Genomic DNA, 26,753 nt, shown 5'->3' on the forward strand with positions numbered 1-26,753 from the left:
ATTCAAACGATATGAATCTTGTTCATCTTTCCAGATCAATTTAAATAGTACTCAAGTTCTGCATTCTACATAATCACCAACTTTTTCGGTCAACGAACACCAACAACCTGGTGCAAGCTCCGCCTCTCCCAGCCAGTTGTAACTTGCCATTCACTCCAGAGTCTTGCTTTACCCCGTTACCAATGTCAACCAAAAATGAATGTAAACATGGTGAACCTATCAACACCAATCCGACAAACTATTTCATGAGAACAATCTTCTTACTTCCTACACGTATAGCAAGTCTTACACGTTTAAAAGAACTTCACATGCTAACAAATTGCCTCCACCCAATCTTATGACCTTCAGTACCACTCGTATCTATATATATATATATATATATATATATATATATATATATATATCTTTCATACTATTCGCCATTTCCCGCATTAGCGAGGTAGCGTTAAGAACAGAGGATTGGGCCTTAGAGGGAATATCCTCACCTGGCCCCCTTCTCTGTTCCTTCTTTTGGAAAATTAAAAAAAAAAACGAGGGGAGGATTTCCAGCCCCCCGCTCCCTCCCCTTTTAGTCGCCTTCTACGACACGCAGGGAATACGTGGGAAGTATTCTTTCTCCCCTATCCCCAGGGATAAATATATATATATATATATATATATATATATATATATATATATATATATATATATATATATATATATATATATATATATATATATATATCTTTTTCTTTCAAACTATTCGCCATTTCCCGCATTAGCGAGGTAGCGTTAAGAACAGAGCCTTTGAGGGAATACCCTCACCTGGCCCAATTCTCTGTTCCTTCTTTTGAACCATCAATATTAGCTATCTTGAAGGAGGAACACCCACCTGCAGGCGCTCATGGTTCTCCAGGTGTTTGGTAAACATGGGCGGCTCTTGGTGCTCGGGGTAGGACGGAGTTTCGGGCACGCGGTTCCACTGAGTCTCGCGCAGCCTGATGGTCTCCCAGCCAGGATGGAGAGCATCGCCCAGAATACTGTCTTTAGCTAGAGTCACAAGCGAGAGAAACGGATCAGTATCTTTCTTTCGTGGACCCAAAGGATATTCACATCAAACCAGCAAACAAAATGAAAAGATTTCGAATATATCTTATTTTCAGACTAAAGATATATCAAAGATATGAATCCTTGTTCACTTCCAGATCTAATAGCTTTATGATACTCAAGTTTATGCCCAGCAAAATGCTGGCTCTACTACAACTTTTCTCGGTGCAAGAACTCACCAACAACCCTGGTGGTGCAGGAGCTGACCGGCCTCACCGGCCAGGTTGTAAGCTTTGCACATGTACACGCCAGAGTCTTCGGGCACGCACTGCAGGATATCCAATGTTACGAAGCCAAAATCGTGAGTAGTGGTAAATCGTGAACCTGTAATACGTATCCAAGTCGTAACACATATATGTTGAGAGGGAGAGAATTCTTTAACATTATGAATACGTTCATAGCAAGGTTATCTTGACGGTTTAAGAAGCGCTACGCTACAGTGACGTAACGAAAGGTGGTTCTTACCCATCTTGAGCTCGACGCCATTGCAGTACCACTCGTATCTCATATTGGGATCACCAACGGGCACGACGCGGCACTCATAGTGGGCACTCTGTCCCTCCATGATCTGGGACGGCCCAGTCAAGGCAGTCGTAAAGACGGGTTTGTCATAGACCTGGAGAAGATGACACAAAATGTAAGCAACATCGTTTATAAATCAAAATAAAAGAAGCTTGAATACTCATCACCTGTGCGGGAGGAATGACTGATATTTCCATTCTCCTTAATGACAGTGACTGTCAAAAGAGTAAACAGAAGGTCACCGTAGCTGATGTGGAAGGATGAGTTCTAATCGTACTTACCTTTTCTCTGTCATCGGGTACGGCAGTAGGCTTGCGTTCTTCAAGAGCCTGGATCTTGCGCATACCCTCTGGATGCTGGGTGTCCAGTTGAATGGTAGCATGGGCTGCAGGAGACACCAAACCAATATCATTAGTCACTTCACATAGCTGACATACTGAAGCTAATATACGGCTAATAAGTTTTAGGTAATGCTTCAAGAGCCCGAGTTGAGAATTGGATATTTCAACTGAAGTACTTAATGCTTCTGGGCTGAGCAAGACACTTACACTTGATCTTGATAGAGGCGGTGGTGACAGCCTCGCCAAGATCGTTGTAAGCACGACACATGTATATGCCTTCGTCATCAGGACGCACCCCAGTGATGTCCAAGGCGACGTAGCCGAAGTCGTGGGTGCGGTTGATGCGGGAGCCTGGAACAGAATGCCTTTGGTTAGTAACCTGGAACATCGCAGATCTGGAAAAGAATATTATGATTAATGAAAATATTCCTCTTTAAGCTTCATTAATAAAAGTTCATGAAGGACTGTGTTGAACGTACTGGTTTCGATTGGTTTTTCGTTTCTGAACCATTCCACTTTGAGGTTGGGATCGCCAACAGGAATGAGACGACACTCGAAGTGAGCTGTCTCTCCCTCTGTGAGGTTGTCCAAGTTCTGTAGAGGCTGGGTGAAGACTGGACGCTGGAAGGTGCGGGTTTCCTCTGAAACCTGCAAGACAATAGGTGTCGAAGTTATAACCAGGTACACAAAATCAATAATTTTAAGCTAGAAGAAGTACGCTAAATGATGTAGTGTGTTAAGCTGCATGAAAAATGCAATTCGCATCGGTCAAAAAAGGAATCCAGATAACAAACGACCATTAATTGTTTACGTACATACATGTAGTTATTTGTTCAGTTAACCTCGTTTCTTTACGTTCGCTGGACCAGGTTACACAGAGACACTCATACATATCCTCAACCTTGCGTCCAATGCTCTATAGTGAAAGTGCTTCTTAAAGGCCTTATTTAAGACCTTCATACATCTGGACGTTACGGAGTCAAGTCGTCGTACTCCTCCATCCTCACACACAAGACGCTCACAATGCACGCAGTCACAAATCACTCATTTAGCATCATCAAGGGATAAACGCCCTTAAGTCTCTCTCAACCATATTTGTTCATGTAGTCCAACCGATATTTGCATGGGTTACGTTACGATGCACAAGCGACCTCAGGCAAGATCTCACCTGGCGGCCTAAACGAGTAGTGTCCTCCAGTTGACGGATCTTCTCCAGTCCCTCGGGTCTGGCTGACTCGTAGATCACGCCCTCCTTGCCTTCCACTTTGAAGGTGATGGAGGATGTAGCCTCGCCCACACGGTTGACAGCGCGGCAGGTGTACTCGCCAGAGTCCTCGGGATACACGGTGGTGATGTCCAAAGCCACGTAGCCCAAAGTCGAATGTGGTGTGGAAACGAGCGGCGGACTGCAGAGCCTTGCCGTTGTGGTACCACTCCACACGCATGCTGGGGTCGTGGACGGGTTCGATGCGGCCTTCCAGATGCACGTGCTGGCCTTCTGCGAGCATTGTGTTGCCCTGCAGGGTTCAAAATATCTCACGTTTACACCAAAACCTTTACTACAATACTTGCAAAATAGGACATCCCATCATAGACTTAAAGTAATATGGCAGGAGACGTACCCTGAGCTCTGAGGTGAATCTTGGAGCCTGCATTGGGGCTTCAGCCACCTCGATGCGCTCGTGATGTACTCGCTGCTCCAGGCTTTGGATCTTCTCCCAGCCTTCGGGATGCTGTGTGTCCAGGTAGATGGATCGCCGAGCTGGAAACACCAAGTGTTGACATGAGATATACATGTTTGTTATGCTCCCACAGGAGATAAATACTTTTGTTCTTTTCACTATAGTGCTAAATCAACGAAAACTCTTCAAAACCACAATAAATTATATAAGGACCGTGACAGCTCGATGCTACAAACACTTAGATTCTTGGACTTAGATTCCGTCCTTACACTTTCATGATATTATGTACAGTATTTGAACCGACCTGAGACTTTGACGTTGCAGGAATTGACGGCTTCACCAACTTTATTGGTAGCCTTGCACAGGTATGTGCCAGAGTCCTCGGAGTATGCGTACAGGATGTCCAGAGCCACATATCCGAAGTCGTGTGTTGTACGGAAGCGGTGACCTGGAAATCACAAACAGGAAACTTAGTTTAAACTTTGAATGTTAAAGTTCCTATAGATATTCAAAACAGGAGAGAGTATATTCCCTTCTAACTTATATACATCTACAGTTTTTCAGTAAGTTCTTGAGTGTACCATGCACGTCAGTACAACGCAGGCGCGTTGACTTACCAGCCTTGATCTCAACGCCATTTACGAACCACTCGACCTTGAGGTTGGGGTCATTGATGGGTTCCAAGCGACACTCCAGGTGACACCGCTCTCCCTCTACTAGGTTGTCAACGCTGTGGAAGAAGCAGAAACTACAGTTTACAAAAGAATATCCTTATCTCTTCCACGGATTGACTCTCGCAAGAGGAAGGACCTGGAAATTATGCTTACGTGTATAATGGGTGGAATTATAGGCTTACTGTCACATATACAAGGGAGTAACCAAGCTTTTACTCTATAAAGAGAATGGGATTCAGGTCACTGCTACACGTACAGGATGGGAACCAGGGGAGAGGGTCACTAGTACATGTACAAGATGAAAGCTAGGGAAGGTCACTGCTACATGTACTGGATGTGAACCACTGGGGGGGAGAGGGTTGTTACTGCTACAAGTACAGGATGGGAACCATTGGGGAGGTCATTGCTATATGAACGAGACAAGAGTCAAGGGTTATTCTCAAGGAACAGGTGGAATAATGGGTCACTCCCAGGGAGGATGTCATGGGCTGTTCTCAGTGAGGTGGGACCACAGATTGCCCTCAGGGAGGAGTCAGAACCATAGGTTACTCTCTAGGAGGAGGCAGAACCATGGGTTATGCTTGGGGGAAGAGGTGAGCCCATGTGTTGCCCCCATAAATGAGGTGGGACCGTGGGTTACTCTCAGGGAGGAGTAGGGTCCATGGGTTGCTCGCAGAGAAGAGATAGGACCATGGGTTACCCCTCAGGGAGAAGGTAGGACCATGGGTTGCTCTCAGGGAAGAGGCGAAACCATGGGTTATTCTCAGAGAGAAGGTGAAACCAAGCATTTCTCCCAGGGAGAAGTTGAAACCATGGGAAGGAAGAAGGTGTGAGCATGGATTAGTCTACTGCACAAGAAGGGGTTCTGTAATATTATATATTTGCATGTAAATGAGGCAGTCTCACTGGTACTACTGGGAAGGTGATGGTAAACATTCACTTTATTTTATTTATCTCGCCTGACAAGAGATTAATTTGCTCTCCTACAGTGAAAAAAGATAATTATCTTACATGATGAATGAATGTTTGATTAATGCTTCAAACATGCTTATCTGAAGAGTGGATAGCGTTCCTGATATGAGCCGAGTTTATTAACCTAAGTAGAATATAAACCAGTCTCTCGGCAAGGGCAGACTTAGCTAACCTGGTAACAGAATGATTATATCATTCAACAATTTCATGTGACAAAAGAACATCTCATTCAACTGACGATCAAAATGTCTCCTAAAAGGAAAAAAAATAACTTAGTAACGAGCTAACAGCCAGCTTAAATGAGGTAACATAATTAATGAGCAGATAATCAACTTAGGACAAGAATCATTGCTTAATTCTGAGAGGGAATAACACACTTACCTGATGAGCGGGGTGATGAAGACTGGTTTCTGGAAGACCTGTTCCTTGGCTTCCTCTGTTGTCTGACCCAAGGTTTCCAGCTGCCGGATCTTCTTCAGGCGCTGTTCGTCCAGGGTGTCTGTCTGCATGCTTCCAGTGCCTGCGTTGGGTGAGTCCTTATCAGTTCCCTACTCACACCGTTACCCACCCCAAACTCTACCATGCAAGCCACACAAGGCTACTGTAGAACGCTCGTAAATAATATACAAACTAGTCTTGCGGCAACTAGTTTCATTTTCTTTATAAAGTTAGTATGTATCTTCATGCACGACTTTTATAACTTAGAAAATTCAAGTTAAAGATAAGATACAGACATTCTAAGTGGAAGGAATTTTGTTCTAAATGTGTGTGTGTGTGTGTGTGTGTGTGTGTGTGTGTGTGTGTGTGTGTGTGTGTGTTTTAAACAATTGATAATGTCAGTTATAAGTATCAAATTACCTCATGATCTGAGCCCATGATGTTAGTGACAAGAATAAATGCCGAAATCCTGTCTTCCAGCCCGGGGCACAACATAAAAGCAACCATTCTTTGTGGGTAATGAAGATCTCATACTACTGCAATCATATCATCGTCGCTGCGATATCGGTACAACTAAAGCTTAATTTCGTTTAAGGTGAGCGCTAATCTCCGCTCTGTACAGCCACCATTTCATTAAAACATTTCTCTTTGCTACCTTTCGGCTCCGCAACGGTAAACATCAGCGTGGTGTAATCGGATCACTATATATATATATGTATATTTACTAGATCTGATTATGATTAACATTAATCATGCTTCCATACAGTCAAAATTGCCGACACTAATTTGTAAATATCCTTGCATCAGCCTCTTAGTTGTTTACTGGTGTTATACGAGTTTGTAAATGATTTTAGCTTCATCTCTGTAAATGTGGTGATTATTTACCACCTCATATCGGAGACAGTTGTCTTACCCAATGAGAGGAAAGTTTGTTGCAATCATCGACGTTCGTACATATCTAGATTCAGATTCCAATAAAAAAAAAAAAGGAAATTGAATTTTCCCGTGCAAATTATGCTAGGTAAGACTTGGTAAACTTGGATAGGTTGGGCTAAGTTAAGCTGGTTAGGACAGGTTGTGTTAGGCTAACTTTAGTCAGAATTATCGGCTGTCCTAGCTGATTCTGCACATTTTTTTTTTCTTTTTCCGAAATTTCAACACATAGTTGGTTCGAAATGAGATGACTGCAACAATTTTTTCCCAAGGGTATGGAACGACCAACTCAGGTGTATATGATGCAAGGAAAGTAAATACTTTTCGTATAGTTTTAGAATAATCTTTCGAATCTAGGCTATAATAGTATGTAATTAACTCAATTGTCATCCTCTTTCGCAGCTCATGACAATATATAGATTTGAGCTACCATCCTTTTTTAGTTGTTATGAGTTTCTGCTTCCTGTTACAATCTGCCTCACTAGAACCACATGCTACGTTTCGCTTTGACTTCATTTGCTATATTCTGCATTCCTTCGTCACAGTCCTTCTTGTAAACTGAGCAAACTTGTTAGTTTGTAAGCATTTTTACAATCATCTTTCTAAGCCTAAACGCTCTACTAACTTGTTGGACAATCCATTAAACTTGATTGTAGATATTTCTACCATGTGGTTGTTTGGTTGGCTAACTATTTGGGCCCTAGGACTATCAGTTACCATGGTCATCAAGTCCATCAAGTTACAACCACCACCCAAATAATCTCTAAAACCTTCCTCAAGTGTTAAATATAAATTCAACGCAACATACGGAATCTACTTGCACTATATATATGGCTCATGCTTACCATTATCCTCCTTAGGAACTTATCACATATTTTCCACTTTCCTCAGTGGCAGTGTATACCCTATTGCAGTATAGAACTGTTTACATGCGAGTCTAATTCATCCCGTAAAGTTGTGGAGCATTTCTTCTTAAGAAGTGGTTTTATTCTATGTTTGAATACTTTTGTATCATATTCAGTATACAATCAGAATGCCCAACATAGGGAAGGAACTCAAGACCAAACTGACCATAGTACAATAGGTGAAGCTGCACTAAGATCCCCAAATTCAGGAAACCTTTACGAATAGCTTCTACATGCTGGAGACCCCAGAGAAGGCTTCCACATGCTGTAACCCCCACGGAAGGCCTCCACATGCTGTGGCTTCCACATGCTGGAGACCACGCTGAAGGCCTTCACATGCTTGGGCTTCCACATGCTGCAGCCCTCAAGAGGACCTCCACCACATGCTGTCCCTCCACATATCGGATGCCTCAACAGAGGACTCCCAGAAATAGGGTTTGACCACACAGGGTGGAGGGGGCTGGGTTAGGTACTTTAACTGGTCTACCTGATTTAACACGTGTGATTTTGTTGATCATTACTGCAAGATGCAATATTCTCCTTGGTCCCTCCTAAGTGACTTTAGGTGTCTGATAAATCACTAGAGTTTTTGAACCATTATTGTATACAACCAATGATGCTGTTACGAACAAGTTTTCGTTCATCTTTTTTTGGCTATACCTATAGTTGAAATACATCATCATCATATGCTTTACATTACGTATTAACTGTGTTTTATGATATCCATCAGTAGTGGAAAATGATCTTTTATCTGAGCTTTTATGTAATCAAGAATGTTATACTGATCAAAAATGGTCCACTGATTAAGAATATTCGACTGATCAACAACGTCCTCGTAATCAAGACTGTTCTGCTAACTGAGAACGTTCTATTAATTAAGAATGTTCTGCGTGCTACATCCATAGCCTAAAGATATACTAAACCAGCTTTGCTGAGAATCACTGAGGTTTGGTATATTGCGTGGCGACTGACAGTGAAGCATCTACTGCTTTGCACGCCACACAATATAAGAATATCAATAGTTAAAGTTTGTTATGACATTTTAATCTAGTAATCTTTTCTAGATGTCATGTGTAATCTGTTCAATTTTTGATGGGATTTAACTAATATATTGCTTAAAAATGTGCATGCATTCTCCGATGCTGTGTTATTTTACGAAACCCAAATACCCAAATACCAGAAAGGCATCTACCACACGGTGAAACAGTGTAGCATTAAGGGCCGCGCTGGTTATGCTCATGTCTTACATCATGTTAACCCACTGGGTAAGCCAGAGACTCCCGAGTGGGAAGCAGTTTTCACAGAGCACGGCGTAGAGATAGCGCAAAGTAGAAGCCATAATTACACCGACATAGCCACGCGTAAAACCTCTACATATTGTCAACCGCGTACAAGCAACGTTGAAGCATGTTTCTCAATCTAATTTTTCCTTCTAATTGCCTAATATGTCACCTCTGTATGTAAGGGGGAGGATGGGGGCCGACTCATTAATAATGACGTCAGTAGTTTGGCTCGAACGCCAAGAACTCAGCACTCCCAAATATGCAAAACTGTGACCTATAAAAGCTTAGATTTGTGAATCAAATTCGCATTGAATCTACAGCCGCTTTACGAGTGAATACAATGCTTTCCCGATAGGCTCGTCCAAGTAACGTGTTTCATGATTTACGACAGATCTCGAACTATTTTGTCCATCAAGCGACGAGTCAATTCCTCATACGTGTAGTGTCAACAGAAATTCTCAAAGAGGGATATAAGATGCAGGCACAGCCATATGTGCTAATACGGTATCATGGATGACAGGAAAAGAACAAAAAAGAGTTCAAACTGGCAGGCGTCCCGTTCCTCTTGCCAGCCACCATGTCGTTAAGGGCTTTGCGCCTGCTTTCCCCACCTGCTACGCTATTCATAAACTGATTACCCGACAACTCACTGGAGATAGAATCTAACACTTTGTGCGGTATGAACGTACATTTCATCCTTAATTCTTCGCACCGCGATCGTATATGCTGCTCTATTTCAACCAACATTGATAATGAATTGAAATTGGGTCGCTGTTGTAGAATTCCATCAACATCTATGAATTTGTGGCAGTCTCCTAAAAGCGAGAGTTGCCATCGTCGCTATGTGGTGTTGGTGTAATAAAGTAGCAGTTTTAATTTTCCTCCGGCAAGGGCGTTCTAAATCCTGAGCTTGTTGCCAAGTTGTGGGATGAGGTGGGCGGGCGTCAACCATCCGTCCATGAGCCATGCCTACTTATAGCCATCATCACCAACGTCCTTAAGACAGCGGTGCTCAAGTAATCATGACTTGCATGAGCCTATCAGTCCTAAGAAGTAAGGACCAATACCCCACACGAGGAAACAAGAAGCTAAATGTAAACTTGGCCCCGACGACGGTTCTGCTTATCTTTATTACGGGTCGACAAAGAAGGTCACACAGTTGCCTCCCTACATTATACCATAACGGTGACCGGATCGCCACATCGCCAGTACTTGTTTGAAGAGCGTGAGCATCGCGAGTTCTAAAAATATACGTACCGTACCAGCCTGGTGTACTTCATGCTCACGGGAATGAGTCATGGGCGAGCATATTTTTAGTTTATCCATCACCTGTAGCCTAATTTACTCCTTCAAGCTCCTCCTCCCTTCTCGCCCACACCACCCCTGCCCCTCCCTCCCTCCACGCCTTCCTGGCCATCTACGTAGGTACAAAACGCCGTCAGTCCCCTGCACGCTAACGCCTCGACAGGAGGGCCAGAGAAAGGCGGCTCGCCCATCCGTGATATTGTTTAGATGCTTCGATAAGTCTCCCTTCCAGCTTCCATTAATTTGTTCAATTATTCTCCTTTTTGTTATATTTTCCTTGATATGCAAACTACATAATTACTTTAGATCTAGTTTAACTTGTTCCTTAATTGGAGTGAAGGGAAACACGTTAGGTTGTTTTGTTCTTTATTAAGAAAGCTTCTTTTCTGGTGACACTGAGGAATCTAGTATGATACATACATTACAATTAAGCTTCAATTTTGATAAATACCTTCATTTTCTTATGAAATTCTCTACGAATCGAGACAACAGAACATCGTGAGATAATGTAACACTGTGTGGAAGCGGCTACTTGGCGCAGTTAGCGTGCGTGGATAGTGCTTGGCCCGCCGAGTCTGGCCTCTCACAAGCACAACTCAGCCAAATAAACGAACGAATAAGCTAGCGGTAATGTGTATGGTTGACAAGCGGCCAATATGTTACTGAGTGTATCATACGGAATTACGTAAAATAACGGATCATAATATTACCGTAAAGCTGAAAGACAGGAAGTCATGATGGGAAGAAAAAAATAAAAACTACGGTAGATGACTTAAGAGGAACTGGGTACACACAAACAACAGGTGCCATCTGAAAATATAGCCTTAAACAGGTGGAACGTTCAAGTGACCAATATAGTCACATAGCGACCAACGTTTGACCAGGTTTGTCAGGCTGCCAAAAGAGAGAGTGAGAGCCTTGGACGTCTCTTACCACATGCTCAGTCATTCCATATGTTCAAGTAATTATTTTCAGAGCACAATAATATGAAGCACTGGGCAACAATATCTGAAATGTTACGCTCACAGATATCTACCTGTTGCTGGTTACCAAACACTAAATAAAATGAAATAAAAAGGGCTTCACTAATACGAACAAAGCTACAAAAATAAATATAAAAATGACATTTATGACGGAAATTATGAGATAAAAATGCAATTATGACTGAATAATCTACTTACCAAGATTAATAGAAATACATATAAGGCTAACATGCAACTAGGTTAACAGAAGCAAGGTTCGGCTAGGCTACCACAAGCAAGGTTAGGACATGATGATGCAGGAGAAAACACTCGCCTTTTACGGCACTTGTTAGTCAAGAACTTTCCTTAAATATATTAGTAAAAAAGCAACGCACAGCCATGTTCTTTCCTTATAAAGCAAAAATGGGTTAATGTATAACTGTGTGTGTGTATATATGTATATATATGTACTTTTAATCACATAATGCAAAAGTCTGAATCTTATGTAGAAATTAATTCCTAGCCAGACGCTCTTTTATCATACAATCAAAACACTACAATTTTATCATTAGCATTGTCTGTACAGGTGGAATAGCTATAGTCAGTCAATCATAGGCTCAAGTACTGTATTTATAAGCAGCATAATGACAGACTACACATATTAAGAAAAAAAATATAGAAAAAACTAGCCACCTCTGAAATACCTAAACACAGTCATACTCTGTAAAAATATCGTAACCTTAATTTCACAAAAGCTGAGTTTAGAATCGTAAAGATGCTACCATGTTAAAGTTAGTGTGTGTATTGTATGCTAGAGGGGATGGCTGGGTGTTTAGTTGTATGGGGTGTGTTTAGGGAGGCGAATCATGGGCATGTTCCCGGTGTAGACGAAGCAGCCGTGAACACGTCGCGCCATCTCCAGCTTACCCTCCACCCCGATGTTGCAGGAGGTGACGGCCTGGCCCGCAGCGTTGGTTGCCTTGCACATGTATGTGCCGGAATCTTCAGGATAGGCGTAGAGGATATCCAGAGCGACGAAGCCGAAGTCGTATGTCGTGCGGAAGCGATGGCCTGTAGGGTAAAAGAAAAAGAAATGCTTGATATTTACTGGGATTTTTTTTTGCAAAATGAATGACTGACTAATTAATTTGTAATCTAAATATACATTATATGTTGTCTCTAACATTCCATGAGCTGGACAATTTAGAAAATGAAATGATGGTAACATCTGTCAATAAGCCATTCATCTCCAACTCCGCTCCCCTCTTCATAAATTGAATCACTTGAATTTAAATCAATCAGCTCACTATCGCTCTCTACATCCTGACTCAACTTAGTATGCAAGATGAAGAATAAAAAAAATAAGTAGCAGTGTGTAAGAATCAGTCCACTTCAGCAAACTACATATGCTTTTTAGGATACGCGTTGCTGAAAGACTGGATTAGAGATAACGGTGCTAACAGAATATCAAAATGCTGCTCATTCTAATTCGTCCTTTATGAGTTCTTCCTCTCAAACGTAGCTATCACTCACTCCTCTAACCTTTACTCTTTGAGGATCAGCATTTCCAGTCATGAATCAAAAGACCTTGACCTAGAATATTCTTTTAACTGATTCAAAACAATGATATTCGGTAATAAAAGCGGATATCTACCTGATGGAATTGGTTGTCCATTGAAGAACCACTCGACCTTCATGGTGGGGTCGTTGACTGGGGTGAGTGTGGCTTCCATGTGGACCGCCTGGCCTTCAATAAGATGCTCTTGGTTCCTTAGAGAACGCCCGAAGTTGGGTTTCTCGATCATCAGTGCCTCCTCGGGCCTCTTAGAAGGTGCCTTCTGTTCCAGGCGGGTGATCTGGGCCATGGCCTCCGGGTGCTGGGTGTCGATAATGAAGTCACTCTTGGCTGGAAAAGAGCATGAAAGAGATTGCATTTCATGGTCTTTGAAACAAGGCAACTTCCAGTGTCAGTGTCTGATTCTGCCTCAGTTAAAAGTATAGTCTAAACGTTTAGTCATTCAACTTCTTCAGTACGAGGTTTTGCATCTGATACTCACGTTTAACCTCGATAGTGATAGAAGAGGTAGCTGTGCCGACACGGTTGGTGGCTCGGACTTCGTAAGTGCCGGAGTCTTCGGCCACCGCCTGCAGGATGTCCATGGCGCAGAACCCGAAGTCGTACATTGTCCTGAGAGATGATCACGTTCAGTGTGTTACAGCAAAACACTTGTGTACAATGTACTGAGGCATCATAAAGTTTAATCTTTTGAATCATAATGAAAAAATCGGTCTCCTTTTCTGTGAGACGAAAGGTGTTAAGTCATATGAAGAGTTTGGACAAATTTTCTCAGAAAAGGAGCAATCTTTCAAATTGTAATCTTATAGTCGACCTATACACATTAGTTGATGTATGACAATTTGTATACATACAATAAACTGAGGATTGTTGTAGCCTACCTGAACCTGTGTCCAATCTGGAGAGACTTGCCGTTGTGGAACCATTCGACGTTCATGGTTGGGTCTGGGTAAGGCTCTAGACGGCACTCTACGTGGGCACTCTGCCCCTCCCAAAGCTTGGTGAGTCCAGAGAGCTGGACTACGAACCTAAGAACAACAGCAAAGTTATACATCTTAAACAGGAATACGACAGAGTCCTAATATTTTTCACACGTCCGTCAGTGGCTATAGAAAACTGCTAGTATTTAGACATTTCTCCGGTGTGAAGGAGCCAGTGTGTAAAGCGACTTACTTTGGTGCCTGAGTGATGAGAGTCTCCTCAGTTGTGCTCTTGCTATAGCGAGAGGAGTCTTCAAGGTAGCGCAATTTCTCAAGAGCCTCGCTGTGCTGTGACTCCAACAGGAGAGCTTCCTTAGCTGTAACGAGATGAACGAATACGATAAGAAATCTGAGACTGATTTCAATTGACCCTTCATTACTTATCAGTTATCTATAAAAGTTCAGTCTTGTAATTCGAGTTGGAGAATTAAAGTTTATATTCATGCTATTCATTCAATGTGTACCAGAGCAATGATATGAAATTAAGAAACGCTGTACATGGGTCAAAACATTGCCGTAAAACCTGCACAATCGATTTCTTATGAAAAACAAATGACAAAATCGTGTTCCAACTCTATTTACAGCCACAGTCGACAGTCCTGGGGCAACCTTAAGCCGCAAGATATCAGGAGTTTGGTGGAAGCTGCACATAGCCTTCTTGTCTCTGTTTGTTGATACAGAGGACTCAATGCAGCTTCAATCAGGGTTGTCCCACGACTTTTGTCCGCAACTGTACACTCTCCCAAATTAGTATCGGCTTCCTGGGTCTGAAGTTTCTGATGATCTACAACTGGCCGACCGAGATAAAAACTTGACTTTGCTACTATCCTGATGCTTTTGTAAACTGCATCAGGGTGGCAGCAGAGTCAAGTTTTAATCCTGGTCGGCCAGTCGTAAATAATCAGAAACTTCAGAACCGGAGGACCGATACTTTTTTGAGAGAGTGTACATTAGTTAATAATGTAAGTTACTCCTCAAGGCAATACTCACATGATACCACGAGAGTGGCGGAGGTGACAGCTTGACCCAGACGGTTTGTGGCACGGCAGGTGTATGTGCCGGCGTCCTCAGGGTTGACATATTTCATATCCAGAGCAACGTAACCGAAGTCGTGCATTGTAGAGATGCGATTAGCTTGTTGGAGAGGAACGTTGTTCTTGAACCATTCAACTTTGAGATCGGGGTCACCTACGGGGATAAGACGAGCTTCGAAGTGTAGTGGAGCATTCTCAATCAGTCGCTGGTCCTTGATCGGCGACGTGAAGACTGGTGCTTGCATGGTAGTCTCTTCAGTAGTGATGGTGCGCTGGGCGCGGGACTCCAGGCGCGAGATCTTGTCCATGGCTTCTTGATTCATGGTGTCCGACAGGATGGAATCCTTAGTGTGACACAGCAGAGTGCAAGAGGTGACGGCCTGGCCGTTCACGTTCGTGGCGCGGCATGTGTAGGTGCCAGAGTCCTCTGCATAGGCATACATGATGTCGAGGGCCACGAAGCCAAAGTCGTTGTATTCGGTGAAGCGAGAGCCGCTCTTGACGGGAACGTTGTTATGGAACCATTCTACCTTCATGGTTGGGTCGGAGGTGGGGATGAGACGCACCTCGAAGTGCGCGCGCTGACCTTCCAGGATCTCGAGGTTCTTCAAGGAGGTCGTGAAGACCGGAGCCTGCTTGGTGGTCTCCTCTACTTGCTCGGTGCGAGAGTAGCGGCTGCGGTCCTCCAGCATCTGTAGCTGTTCCATGGTCATCGTCTGGCTCTGGGACTCGGTGATCACACCAGAAGCATCTACAAGAAATACCACCGTGATAAACACAGGAAATTCACATGGCACAGTATGGAATGGATTCTAAGCCAGATATGCGCATCCCAATACCGAGTCGTATATATAATGATATCCACCCGAAATATGATGAGCTCAGGATGATAAGTGTCGTCTACGTGCAGTGGAAGCGAATGCGAGTGTCGTAAAGTGGTTAGTAACTTAGCCCACATCTACAGAATCAACTCACTTAAACTCTGAAGTGTTCCTGTAGTGTGCACGAGTATGTTCTTCACATGACACTATGAATGAATATCTATATGAATGATATGTGAGGCTGTATGATTCAATCCATTCCATATTAATGAGACTAAAGTTCAATATAACAGATTGGTGCATCGGTTGTTACCTTATCCCCATGCAAGTTATGTCCGTTAACTTGTTAATGTGATTTAGTGCCAAGATATCTCTTGCAGCAACAGCTGAGATAGCTATTGTAAAGATTAATATTGCATTTAACATTGCAAGAGCATAGAGGTTAAGTAGAAGTAAAAATAATGCTGTAGCGTAGAAAATATACCATAACCTGTGGTTAATATCGAAGAGTTTATCTCCTAGTTTGTATAGTATATGCGATTAACAATCGCATAAAAAAGGAAAAAAAATTAATTGTTAAAAAAATTAGTGATATTGATTCAAAAATAGCAAAAAAAGCAGCCATTTCCTCGCGACCTGAAAAAGCCGAGAAAAAAGATATCAGCTACACTAGAAGCAGGTACGTAGAGCGTGTGCGTTATGAAGAGAGCAACAGGCGAGCGCAGGCCTCCTTGACTCGGAACCAAGATCAGGCCGAGGTATCTACTCACTCAGACATTTCAAGTTGGCCGAAATCTCGTCTTTGCCCATTAGGTTCGTGGCCACGCAAGTGTAAACACCAGAGTCCTCCTCGATGAGATCAGAGATGTCTAAAGCCACGTAACCAAAGTCATGGATCAGGCGGAATCGCGAACCCATTTGGATGGGCTGTCCGTCTTTGAGCCACTCGATGCGAAGGTTAGGATCGGTAATGGGTTCAATCTTGGCCTCGAAGTGCGCGTGCATACCTTCCCGTAGGGTTACATCCTTCAACTTAGTCAAAAATTTAGGCTTGATCTTGACAGAAACTTCCTCCATTGTCTCACGTCTCTGGTAGCGTGAACTGTCGTCCAGGTACTGAAGCTTCTGTAGGCTCTCAGGGTGTTCTGAGTCGAACACTAGATCCTTCTTGGCTACAGGGAAAGGTGCCAGAATGAGGTAAACTGGAGACATGATAAGGGCACAAATGCTTCTAAGGTTCTGACCACATGGATTGCACAAAGACGTAAAAACAAGGAACTGGTAACAATGTGGACTGGCATTTGAAAAGGGCACAATGAGGGATCTAGGTCTATCATTCAAACTGCAAACAATACCATTAACTAAAACAAAAGACGTCCCTCCGTCGTAACTCGTAAACAAAAGTTGTTCTGAATCGTATTTACACTATTAAACAATAGAGACGAATATGATCCACACATTCTCAAATGGTCGACAAAGACTCTAGGTACAAACGCAAAACATGCAAGATAAATTCTCCTCCTCTATACTTACCAGTAACTTTCACCGAAGCTGAGGTGACAGCCTGTCCGAGACTGTTGGTGGCCCTACAAGTGTAAATGCCAGAATCTATTGGGTACACACTCAATAGGTCCAAAGCCACGTAATCAAAATCATAGGCTGGTCTGAAACGATGTCCAACTTTGAGTGGCTCATCATTGAAGAACCACTCAACTCTCATGCTTGAGTCACCCACGGGCTGCAGGCGGGCCTCCAAATGGATGTTGGTACCCTCAACAGTCTCGATGTTCTTCAGTGACTTGACGAAGTTCGGTTCCTGGCTGATCTCAGTTTGTTCTTGGACTGCTCGCTGGTAGCGAGAGGCGTCTTCCAGGTAATGAATCTGTTCCATGGCACTGTCGTGCAAGGTATCGGACTGAATGTCACCAGTGCCTTGGACGCGGACGCAGGCTGAAGTATGGGCACTGCCAAGGTAGTTCTCGGCACGACAGGTGTACTCGCCAGAGTCTGTCGTGTATGCTCCAATTATGTCCAGAGCGACGAAGCCAAAGTCGAAGTAGGTCTTGAAGCGAGAGCCAATGGTGATGGGCCTGCCGTTGAAGAACCATTCCACCTTCATGGTCGGATCATTCATGGGTTCCAGGCGAGCCTCCAGGTGAACATTCTTGCCCTCTGGAAGGGGCTTTGGGTCCTGGAGAGGCTGAGTAAATTCAGGCTTGGATTTTGTCAACTCCTCAATTTCATAATGAGGCTCCTGGTGGCGGCGCTCCAAGGCAGCTGTCTTTTCAAGGCTTACCTCATGCATGGAGGTCGTGTCGATGGCAGATCGGGCTGTAAGAGAACAGAACAACCATCAGTGCTCAGCTACATACGATAAACCAAAATAATATAACTTAAAGGAAGTTTTTTCAAGCTGACTTATATAAAAAGAGAAATAAATGAGGATACTCACTTTCAACGTTCATAACAGCGGACATCTGGGCTTCGCCGAGAGCATTGCGGGCCACCACAACGTACTGGCCAGCATCAGACTGACGTACATCAGAAATGTCCAGCGAAACGTAACCAAAGTCATGGTAAGTCTTGATGCGAGATGCGGACATGATCACTTGTCCGTTGAAGTACCACTCAACCGTCATGGTAGGGTCACTCTGAGGCTCCAGACGGATCTCGAAGTGAGCCTTTTGGCCTTCAACGATCTTAGTGGTTCCCTTCAGCGGACCAAGGAACTTGGGAGGCATGGACACCGTTGACGTCTCCTCGGTTTCTGTCCTCTGGCGTCTAGCGGCATCTTCCAGATACTGCATCTTCAGGACGGTGTCCTCATACTGAGTTTCTGACTCCTGGTCAGTCTTGGAGAGGACGACGAGCTGGCACGAGACTTGAGCCTCGCCCTTGGCATTGTAGGCACGGCAGGTATAGGTTCCCGCATCCTTCACAATCAAAGCCTTGACGGTCAGAGCAACGTAGCCGAAGTTGAAGAAGGACGTGATACGCGAGCCTGAAATAACAAATTTCTTTAACATTCTCCATAAATCCCAGACGACCTCTTTTCCAGTTACACCAAACGTAAACAAAAGCAACTCTTGAGAACAGCGTAAGCAGACTTTTCATTTGATATTCATTGTTTGTTAATATCAGCCCAATTTGGGAATATGGTAACTATAAGAAGGATACTCACTGGCTTCCATGGGGCGTCCATCCTTGAGCCACTCTACTTTGAGAGCGGGGTCCCCGACGGGTTCCAGGCGAGCTTCGAAGTGGGCATAGCCACCCTCCCGGGCCGTTGTATCCTTTAGTTCGGTTTTGAAAACAGGGGCTGTGGACGCCTCAGCAAGCTCGGCACTCGCCTTCAGTTGCAACTGTCGTCTGAGGAATCATTGCACATTGCAAGTTGAAAAGATTCGTTTATAGATTTTCATTCATAAAAAGTACATTGTCAAAATACTCGAACTTATCAGTAGGATATGTTGACTGAAATATCACACTGTTGACGCGAGTATATCATCACGTACCTGTAGGCTTCCATCTCTTCGACGCTCTTGATGTGCTGGGCCTGTTCCGGAATGCCAAGATCTCCAGTCACAGTCGACAGACCTGTTGAATAAGTCAGGACATATCACTCCTCTTTCAGTGGCAGTATAAAGAAAATGGAAACTGTATTGAAGTACAAATAATTCTGTGCAATGTACAGTATTCTTGTTTTCTCTGTAGCTTGAAAGGACATTTACTAGTTCTGTGCCACATGAAGTGCAATTAATAAAACGGATGACGAAGAGAGAATATCATATATGGAGGAAACAAGACGGAATAAACAATATTTTGTTGGAGACAGATAACACACAGTGAACTGTATGTAATGTGTAGGCAACGCAAAGGAAAATTCATTCCCCACAGACTGAACGGCGACACGGTATTGGAAATGGAAGAGACGAATGGCATGTGTACTTACTGATGACCTTGATGGAGGCTTGGCATGAGCACTCCCCGGCCTTGTTGATGGCTCGGACGGTGTACGTGCCGCTGTCTTCCTCTCGCAGCTGCATGATGTTCAGCGCCACGTAGCCGAAGTTGAAGATGACGTTGATGCGGGAACCTGTCAAGGAAGAGGAGAGGACACCATTACTATACGTTATGATCGATGAACGACGACATATCAGATTAAAATGATTAGATTACCGTGATTTGTCGTTTAGAATACTGTAATTTTCCAGGATATTCGAGTAATCAGGAATGAAGGAATGAATCTATCAATACTGTTATATCTCATCAGATCAATAAAGGTATTTATACTCTTGTACTCACTGGCAGTGATGGGCTTGCCATCCTTATACCACTCGATTTTCATGTAAGGGTCGCTAACGGGCTGCAACTGAGCCTCGAAATGAGCATACTTCCCCTCTATGACCTCGCCAAGGTTACAGAGGGGCTTCACGAAGAAGGGCTTGATGTTGGATGACTCCTCAATAGAGACGGTGCGTTGGTATCGTGCTTGGTCCTCCAAATAGCCGATCTTCTCCATAGCCTCAGGGTGTTGGGTCTGCCTCTCGATTAAGGGCCGCTCTGTCGAGCAAGATACGTGTCAGGGAGGAAATACAGAGAATTTTGTAGGGTCCAGTAAATCCGGCCCTCAAAGGTTTGAATTTTGATGTTTGATTCATGCTAAGTCAAAATGTATCAGGTAATCAGAACAATGCTCAAAGGGAGTTCTTCAAATGGACTATTGTAAGAGTCAAAACACAGAGTCGCTTTGGATAAGCAGGATGCCTTCGTTGTGAGGCGTGGAGGGGCGGCCTTACCGGTGATTCTGAGGTTGGCGGAAGTCTCGTCTTGGCCCTTGACGTTGGTGGCGCGGCATGTGTACACGCCGGCGTCGGAGTCAATAACATTCAAGAGGTCAAGAGCTACGAAGCCAAATCGGTATGTGACGGTCGCTCGGGAACCTGTCGGGCAGAGAAGCAAAGTTAAAAATTTTGCTTATCAAGATATATACTTAATTCTGAACCCTTGCGGTCGAGATTGAAATATTATAATCTATCAGTTCTATACGTTCATATCAGACAGCTGTAACAATATCACGTACATCCTCGCCTTCATAAAAGTGTATTGTGTGTCTGGGCCCCTCACGTGGCGTGCATCAGATACTTCAAGAGAACATGAAAACCATTATATCACTCGCTAGTTACTGCCATGAACAGATGCTTTGCACGGACGTGTTCCCCAGACACACTAACACGCAAGTGCGTGCCTCCCTTCACACTCGCACATGCACTTGCTTCTTCAAACACACTCGCATGGAGACTTCTCCATACCCTTGACCATCACCCCGCCCTTGCAACCCCAGGAAAGGATAATTAAAGTGAAGAAGATAATCAAGTGAAGAAAAAAAAGCTGTAGACAATACATCTTTGTGTGGAGGGTAGGGGGGTGAATGCTTCTGCGAGGCTAAGCATATAGCTGGGCCATTCCAGCTTTGCTGGAACGCTTTCCAGCTTTAGCTCAGACACATAGGTGAGCTAGTGCACGGAAGGTACAGGATACTCACTAGCGGAGAGAGGTTTGCCATCGATGAGCCACTCAATATTCATGGTGGCGTCGCCAACTGGGGTCACTTTAGCTTCGAAGTGGGCACGAGTGCCCTCCACGATATCGATATCCCTCAGGGGATGTGTAAACTTAGGGGGTACGGTCTCCTCCTCCTCAGGGGGTTTAGGTACATGGTGGGCTCGCTCCACAGGGCGGAGGATGATGACCTCGGGTTCAGGTTCTGGCCTGCAACACAATCCATCACTTAGTTTACCAGTTGTTATTAACACGAACCATCAACAACTTATGCATATTATTATGCCAGGATACAACAACATCTGTCGTCAGAGCTGATAGATAAGACGAGGTTTTGGATAGATGTCTTACTCGGGTTCAATAACTTTGGTGGGTTTGGGAAAGTGTGGACGGTGGGGCATCGCTGGCGGTGGAGCCTTGGGCAGCTGCACGTGCAAGCGGGCGCGTGTGGCGGTGGAGCCAGCCGCGTTCTGAGCGTTGCACTGGTACCAGCCGGCGTCGGCGGCTCCAGCGCTCAGGATCTGCAGACATGAAGCTCCGTTCTGGTCGTACTGCACCTGCAACACAGTCGTCATGCATCAGTGTTGATCTATGATATATCCTTTAACCCTACTGTTTCGTATGGATTCAAAATATATGATATATCCTTTTACTTTACTGTCTCGCGTTTTCTTTGTTCTCACACTGACCATTTTCTACTATCCCACAGTAAACAAAGACTTTGTGTACAAAGTTCATGAGTGAAATGACTTTCGTACAAATGTCGAGACGCAACGCTGCCTTACCATGACATTGGCTGTGTTCTCGACAGTGACGCCGTCCTTCTGCCAGGAGAGGACGGGTGTGGGGGTGCCCACGGCGCGGCACTGGAGAACGACAGTCTCTCCCTCAGACACAGTGCACTGCTGGAAACGTTCTACGAACTTGGGTGACACCATCTGCTGAACCTCTAACACGTTCAGCTGACACTGTGGGACAACAGGTCATACAATATGAATACAACGCAAAATGTTTAGAAATAAAGTTTTCCCTCAGTAAAAACCAGTAGAAATTAATATCTTCGAGTGGAAATATATGAAATGTACAAAATATCAATTAGGCAGATGTGGCATATGGCACAAAGCATCGGTCCATGTCAACCGAAGCCAGTTTTCTGACCACGTCATCTCTAAGCTCAGGATTCTCAACAGCAACACAAACACTCGATCTCTGCAACACACCTGGAATGTTGCTTCTCCGGATTTGTTCCTGGCGACGCAGCTGATGACGCCGGCGTCACTGAGGGAAGCCTTGTTGATCATGAGCGAGTGGTTACCCGCCTCGTTGACCAGCACCTTGTGGGTAGCGTCATCTACAACCTGTACACCGTTGATGTACCACGTCACCTGTGAACGACAGTTTTCCTTTAACGATGCTGTTCAGGTATATTACTAATTCTGAAAAAGGTTTTGTCAAAAATGTGCTTCTTTTATATTCCATTGTGAACACGGGATCTGTGCTCATGGGAAGAGCTACGCATCAAGTAGACGAGGCAAGGGTTCGAATCCTTACCTCTGGGTAGGGTCTTCCTGTAGCACGGGCCTCGAAGCGCACCATCCTGCCCTCCTGAACCTCACGGTCGGAGGGTCCGCGGATGAACTTCGGCTCCAGAGTTTTCCCTCCCTCGTCGCCCACATCTGCCTCCGCCATCTCCTGGGGAGCCTGCTGCTGCTCCCTAAGGGGAAGAGAATGGGAGTGTTAGCCTCTCCTGGGGAGCCTGTTACTGCTCCTCTAGGGGAACAGAATAGCAGTACGAGCCTACTCACGATACCGAATATTTCAATATTCCTACCATGCCACACGGACATCACCCAGACTCCCAGCATCGAAAAAAAAGGAATGTTTATAGATTTGATTTTCGGTATCTATCGATATTCTAAACGAATGCTGACTTTTTTATATACATTATTTCTATGACTGCATAAAACTACGCCAGTTACTATGAAAAAAGTAGACTGAAGTTACAAGTTACAATATATGAGTCTACAAGTTACTTACAACAATGAATGAATCTGGAACTTGAAATAAATGAAGTTACAACTAACAAATACATGAAGTTGTAACTTACAATAAATGAAGTTACAAGTTACTTACAACCTTTCGGGGCGGATGATTTCAGGTTTGGGGACGCCATTGGTGATTTCTCCTCTGGGTACAACAGCCAGTTGGGCAGACGCCACAGTGCAGCCAGAGTTGTTCTCGGCCAACATGGTGTAGAAGCCATTGTCGGTAGAGTTGACCTGCTTGACCACCAGGGTCACCTGTCCGGCAGACTGGGTCATCAGGTACTTGTCGCTGGCCTGAAGTCGAGCTCCGTTCTTGAACCAGACGACCTAGAAACAAAAAAATGAACAAGTTAAAAGTTGTTGTGATCGGTGATAAGGAAAGCTGTTTGTTTTCGTCGACCAATTATTGTGGATAATGTAAATGATGGACCACTATTTCTAATGTTTATATCTATGTATTTATAGTAGGAGAAAGAACTGTCTGCTGGGGACTTACCCTGGGGCTTGGGTAGCCGCTAACGCTGACTGTGAATGTGGCATTTCCTCCATCGGAGACCTTAGTAGAGCGAGGCTTCTGCTGGAGCTGTGGGGCCTGAGGTGGGCCCTGGATGGCGCCAACCTCTGCCTCAACCTCCCCTGCCAGCCGCATGGTGAGCGACTTGCGGAACTCCACTTCGTGAAGCAATCTGTACTCGAAGGTGTCCACGCGGAATGACTCCATAAGACCGTTCTGCACCGACATCATATGTTGCTGCTGCTGCTGCTGCTGAGAAAAAGATTGCTGCGACATATGCTGTTGCTGCATGAAGGTCTTGGTCTGTTGCATGGTCTGTTGCTGCTGCTGCTGTTGTTGACGCTGTTGTTGCATCATGTAAGCCGCTGAAGATGCAAGAGGACGTATGAATATCATACAGAAGTGATTCTAAGATTCAAAGTGTGATGACCAAATCAAGTTATGACTCAGATTAGAACTGATAAAACCCCCTCATGATACACGTAATTGTGGAATACTAATTATGCAGATATATGTTTTCTAACATCTGGCTGATTCTATGCCAACCACCCTTTACTAAAAGTGACACACACACACACACACACACACACACACACACACACACACACACACACACACACACACACACACACATACAGGTGGTTGTGGGCCCCGAGACTCACCTTCGGGCTGGATGTAGACTGTACAGATGGCCTCGCCATACTGGTTAGCGGCGGTACAAGTGTACTCGCCCTCGTCTCCTGGGCCGATGGCGGTGATCAATAAGGTCACTACGCCTGTCGTTTCGTCGTGGGTCACCTGGGTAATAAGCAGTCTCATTAATACGCATGATTCAACCACCAGCTCTCAAGCAACATAAGTATTCAAGGATCCGTCAGTTCCCTGGTTCCCAACGAACACAGTCCTGAAGATTCGCTCCCCATATCTCAAGCAATTATGTTTACCATTGCCAGCTAATCATAACAGATAGTTTGATGAAATTCAGTTTCTTATCTCAGTTTTTGCCACAGAAAAATGTGACCAGTTTCTTTACAATCACATAGGGCAATATCGAGAGCTTCCAAGAGTAACATTAACGCTATGTCTTCAGCAAATATCAACTCGTGTTTTGGCTAAGTGATGACTGATGGTAACAGGAGAGGAGTATAGACAGAGGATGTCACAGAGCATCAGCAGGTCAGCCATATCAGAAGTTTCTGCGCCTTCAGGTGATCTTTGCTGTCAAACACTTGCTCACAGCAAAGACGAGGAGTGTGACCCCATCCACCCAGACTAACACTGCTGGTGACTAGTGACGGAGGGAGTGGTTATACAGGACGTGACGGAGGGAGTGGGTATACAGGACGTGACGGAGGGAGTGGGTCTACAGGACGTGACGGAGGGAGCAGATATACAGGACGTGACGGAGGGAGTGGGTATACAGGACGTGACGGAGGGAGCAGGTATACAGGACGTGACGGAGGGAGTGGGTCTACAGGACGTGACGGAGGGAGCAGGTATACAGGACGTGACGGAGGGAGTGGGTATACATGACGTGACGGAGGGAGTGGGTATACATGACGTGACGGAGGGAGTGGGTATACAGGACGTGACGGAGGGAGTGGGTCTACAGGACGTGACGGAGGAAGTGGGTACACAGGAAAAGACGGAGGGAGTGGGTATACAGGACGTGACGGAGGGAGCAGGTATATAGGACGTGACGGAGGAAGTGGGTACACAGGACAAGACGGAGGGAGTGGGTATACAGGACGTGACGGAGGGAGCAGGTATACAGGACGTGACGGAGGGAGCACATATACAGGACGTGACGGAGGGAGTGGGTATACAGGACGTGACGGAGGGAATGGGTATACAGGACGTGACGGAGGGAACAGGTATACAGGACGTGACGGAGGGAGCAGGTATACAGGACGTGACGGAGGAAGTGGGTATACAGGACGTGACGGAGGGAGCAGGTATACAGGACGTGACGGAGGGAGTGGGTCTACAGGACGTGACGGAGGGAGTGGGTATACAGGACGTGACGGAGGGAGTGGGTCTACAGGACGTGACGGAGGGAGCAGGTATACAGGACGTGACGGAGAGAGCAGATATACAGGACGTGACGGAGGGAGTGGGTATACAGGACGTGACGGAGGGAGCAGGTATACAGGACGTGACGGAGGGAGCAGATATACAGGATGTGACGGAGGGAGTGGATATACATGACGTGACGGAGGGAGTGGGTCTACATGACGTGACGGAGGGAGTGGGTATACATGACGTGACGGAGGGAGCAGGTATACAGGACGTGACGGAGGGAGTGGGTCTACAGGACGTGACGGAGGGAGTGGGTTACATGACGTGACGGAGGGAGCAGATATACAGGACGTGACGGAGGGAGTGGGTATACAGGACGTGACGGAGGGAGCAGATATACAGGACGTGACGGAGGGAGTGGGTATACAGGACGTGACGGAGGGAGTGGGTATACATGACGTGACGGAGGGAGTGGGTATACAGGACGTGACGGAGGGAGTGGGTCTACAGGACGTGACGGAGGGAGTGGGTATACATGACGTGACGGAGGGAGCAGGTATACAGGACGTGACGGAGGGAGTGGGTCTACATGACGTGACGGAGGGAGTGGGTATACATGACGTGACGGAGGGAGTGGGTATACAGGACGTGACGGAGGGAGTGGGTATACAGGACGTGACGGAGGGAGTGGGTATACAGGACGTGACGGAGGGAGTGGGTATACAGGACGTGACGGAGGGAGTGGGTATACAGGACGTGACGGAGGACTGGGTTATACAGGACGTGACGGAGGGAGCAGATATACAGGACGTGACGGAGGGAGTGGGTATACATGACGTGACGGAGGGAGTGGGTCTACATGACGTGACGGAGGGAGTGGGTATACAGGACGTGACGGAGGGAGTGGGTATACATGACGTGACGGAGGGAGCAGATATACAGTACGTGACGGAGGGAGTGGGTATACAGGACGTGACGGAGGGAGTGGGTATACAGGACGTGACGGAGGGAGTGGGTATACATGACGTGACGGAGGGAGTGGGTATACAGGACGTGACGGAGGGAGCAGGTATACAGGACGTGACGGAGGGAGTGGGTA

General features: G+C 45.2%; 1 protein-coding gene across 1 annotated transcript in view; it reads right to left on the reverse strand.

The window, feature by feature from the left end:
* The window catches only part of LOC139757884 (uncharacterized), a 237,614-nt gene that overhangs the window by 158,939 nt on the left and 51,922 nt on the right, over window positions 1-26,753 (reverse strand). Inside the window, 35 exon segments of the mRNA XM_071678806.1 lie at window positions 872-1,029; window positions 1,266-1,293; window positions 1,295-1,410; window positions 1,552-1,702; window positions 1,890-1,993; window positions 2,157-2,300; window positions 2,429-2,597; window positions 3,118-3,321; window positions 3,323-3,466; window positions 3,572-3,711; window positions 3,936-4,079; window positions 4,249-4,361; window positions 5,659-5,797; window positions 12,031-12,174; window positions 12,758-13,009; window positions 13,161-13,291; window positions 13,561-13,707; window positions 13,853-13,976; window positions 14,650-15,444; window positions 16,285-16,686; window positions 17,048-17,845; window positions 17,967-18,515; window positions 18,696-18,883; window positions 19,030-19,111; window positions 19,467-19,610; window positions 19,820-20,077; window positions 20,314-20,457; window positions 21,060-21,286; window positions 21,428-21,633; window positions 21,862-22,044; window positions 22,297-22,461; window positions 22,628-22,790; window positions 23,210-23,448; window positions 23,618-24,000; window positions 24,298-24,433. Of these exon segments, the coding sequence (XP_071534907.1) occupies window positions 872-1,029; window positions 1,266-1,293; window positions 1,295-1,410; window positions 1,552-1,702; window positions 1,890-1,993; window positions 2,157-2,300; window positions 2,429-2,597; window positions 3,118-3,321; window positions 3,323-3,466; window positions 3,572-3,711; window positions 3,936-4,079; window positions 4,249-4,361; window positions 5,659-5,797; window positions 12,031-12,174; window positions 12,758-13,009; window positions 13,161-13,291; window positions 13,561-13,707; window positions 13,853-13,976; window positions 14,650-15,444; window positions 16,285-16,686; window positions 17,048-17,845; window positions 17,967-18,515; window positions 18,696-18,883; window positions 19,030-19,111; window positions 19,467-19,610; window positions 19,820-20,077; window positions 20,314-20,457; window positions 21,060-21,286; window positions 21,428-21,633; window positions 21,862-22,044; window positions 22,297-22,461; window positions 22,628-22,790; window positions 23,210-23,448; window positions 23,618-24,000; window positions 24,298-24,433 (7,614 nt within the window).

This window comes from Panulirus ornatus, chromosome 28 (genome assembly GCF_036320965.1).
Source record: "Panulirus ornatus isolate Po-2019 chromosome 28, ASM3632096v1, whole genome shotgun sequence".
Lineage (NCBI taxonomy): Eukaryota > Metazoa > Arthropoda > Malacostraca > Decapoda > Palinuridae > Panulirus > Panulirus ornatus.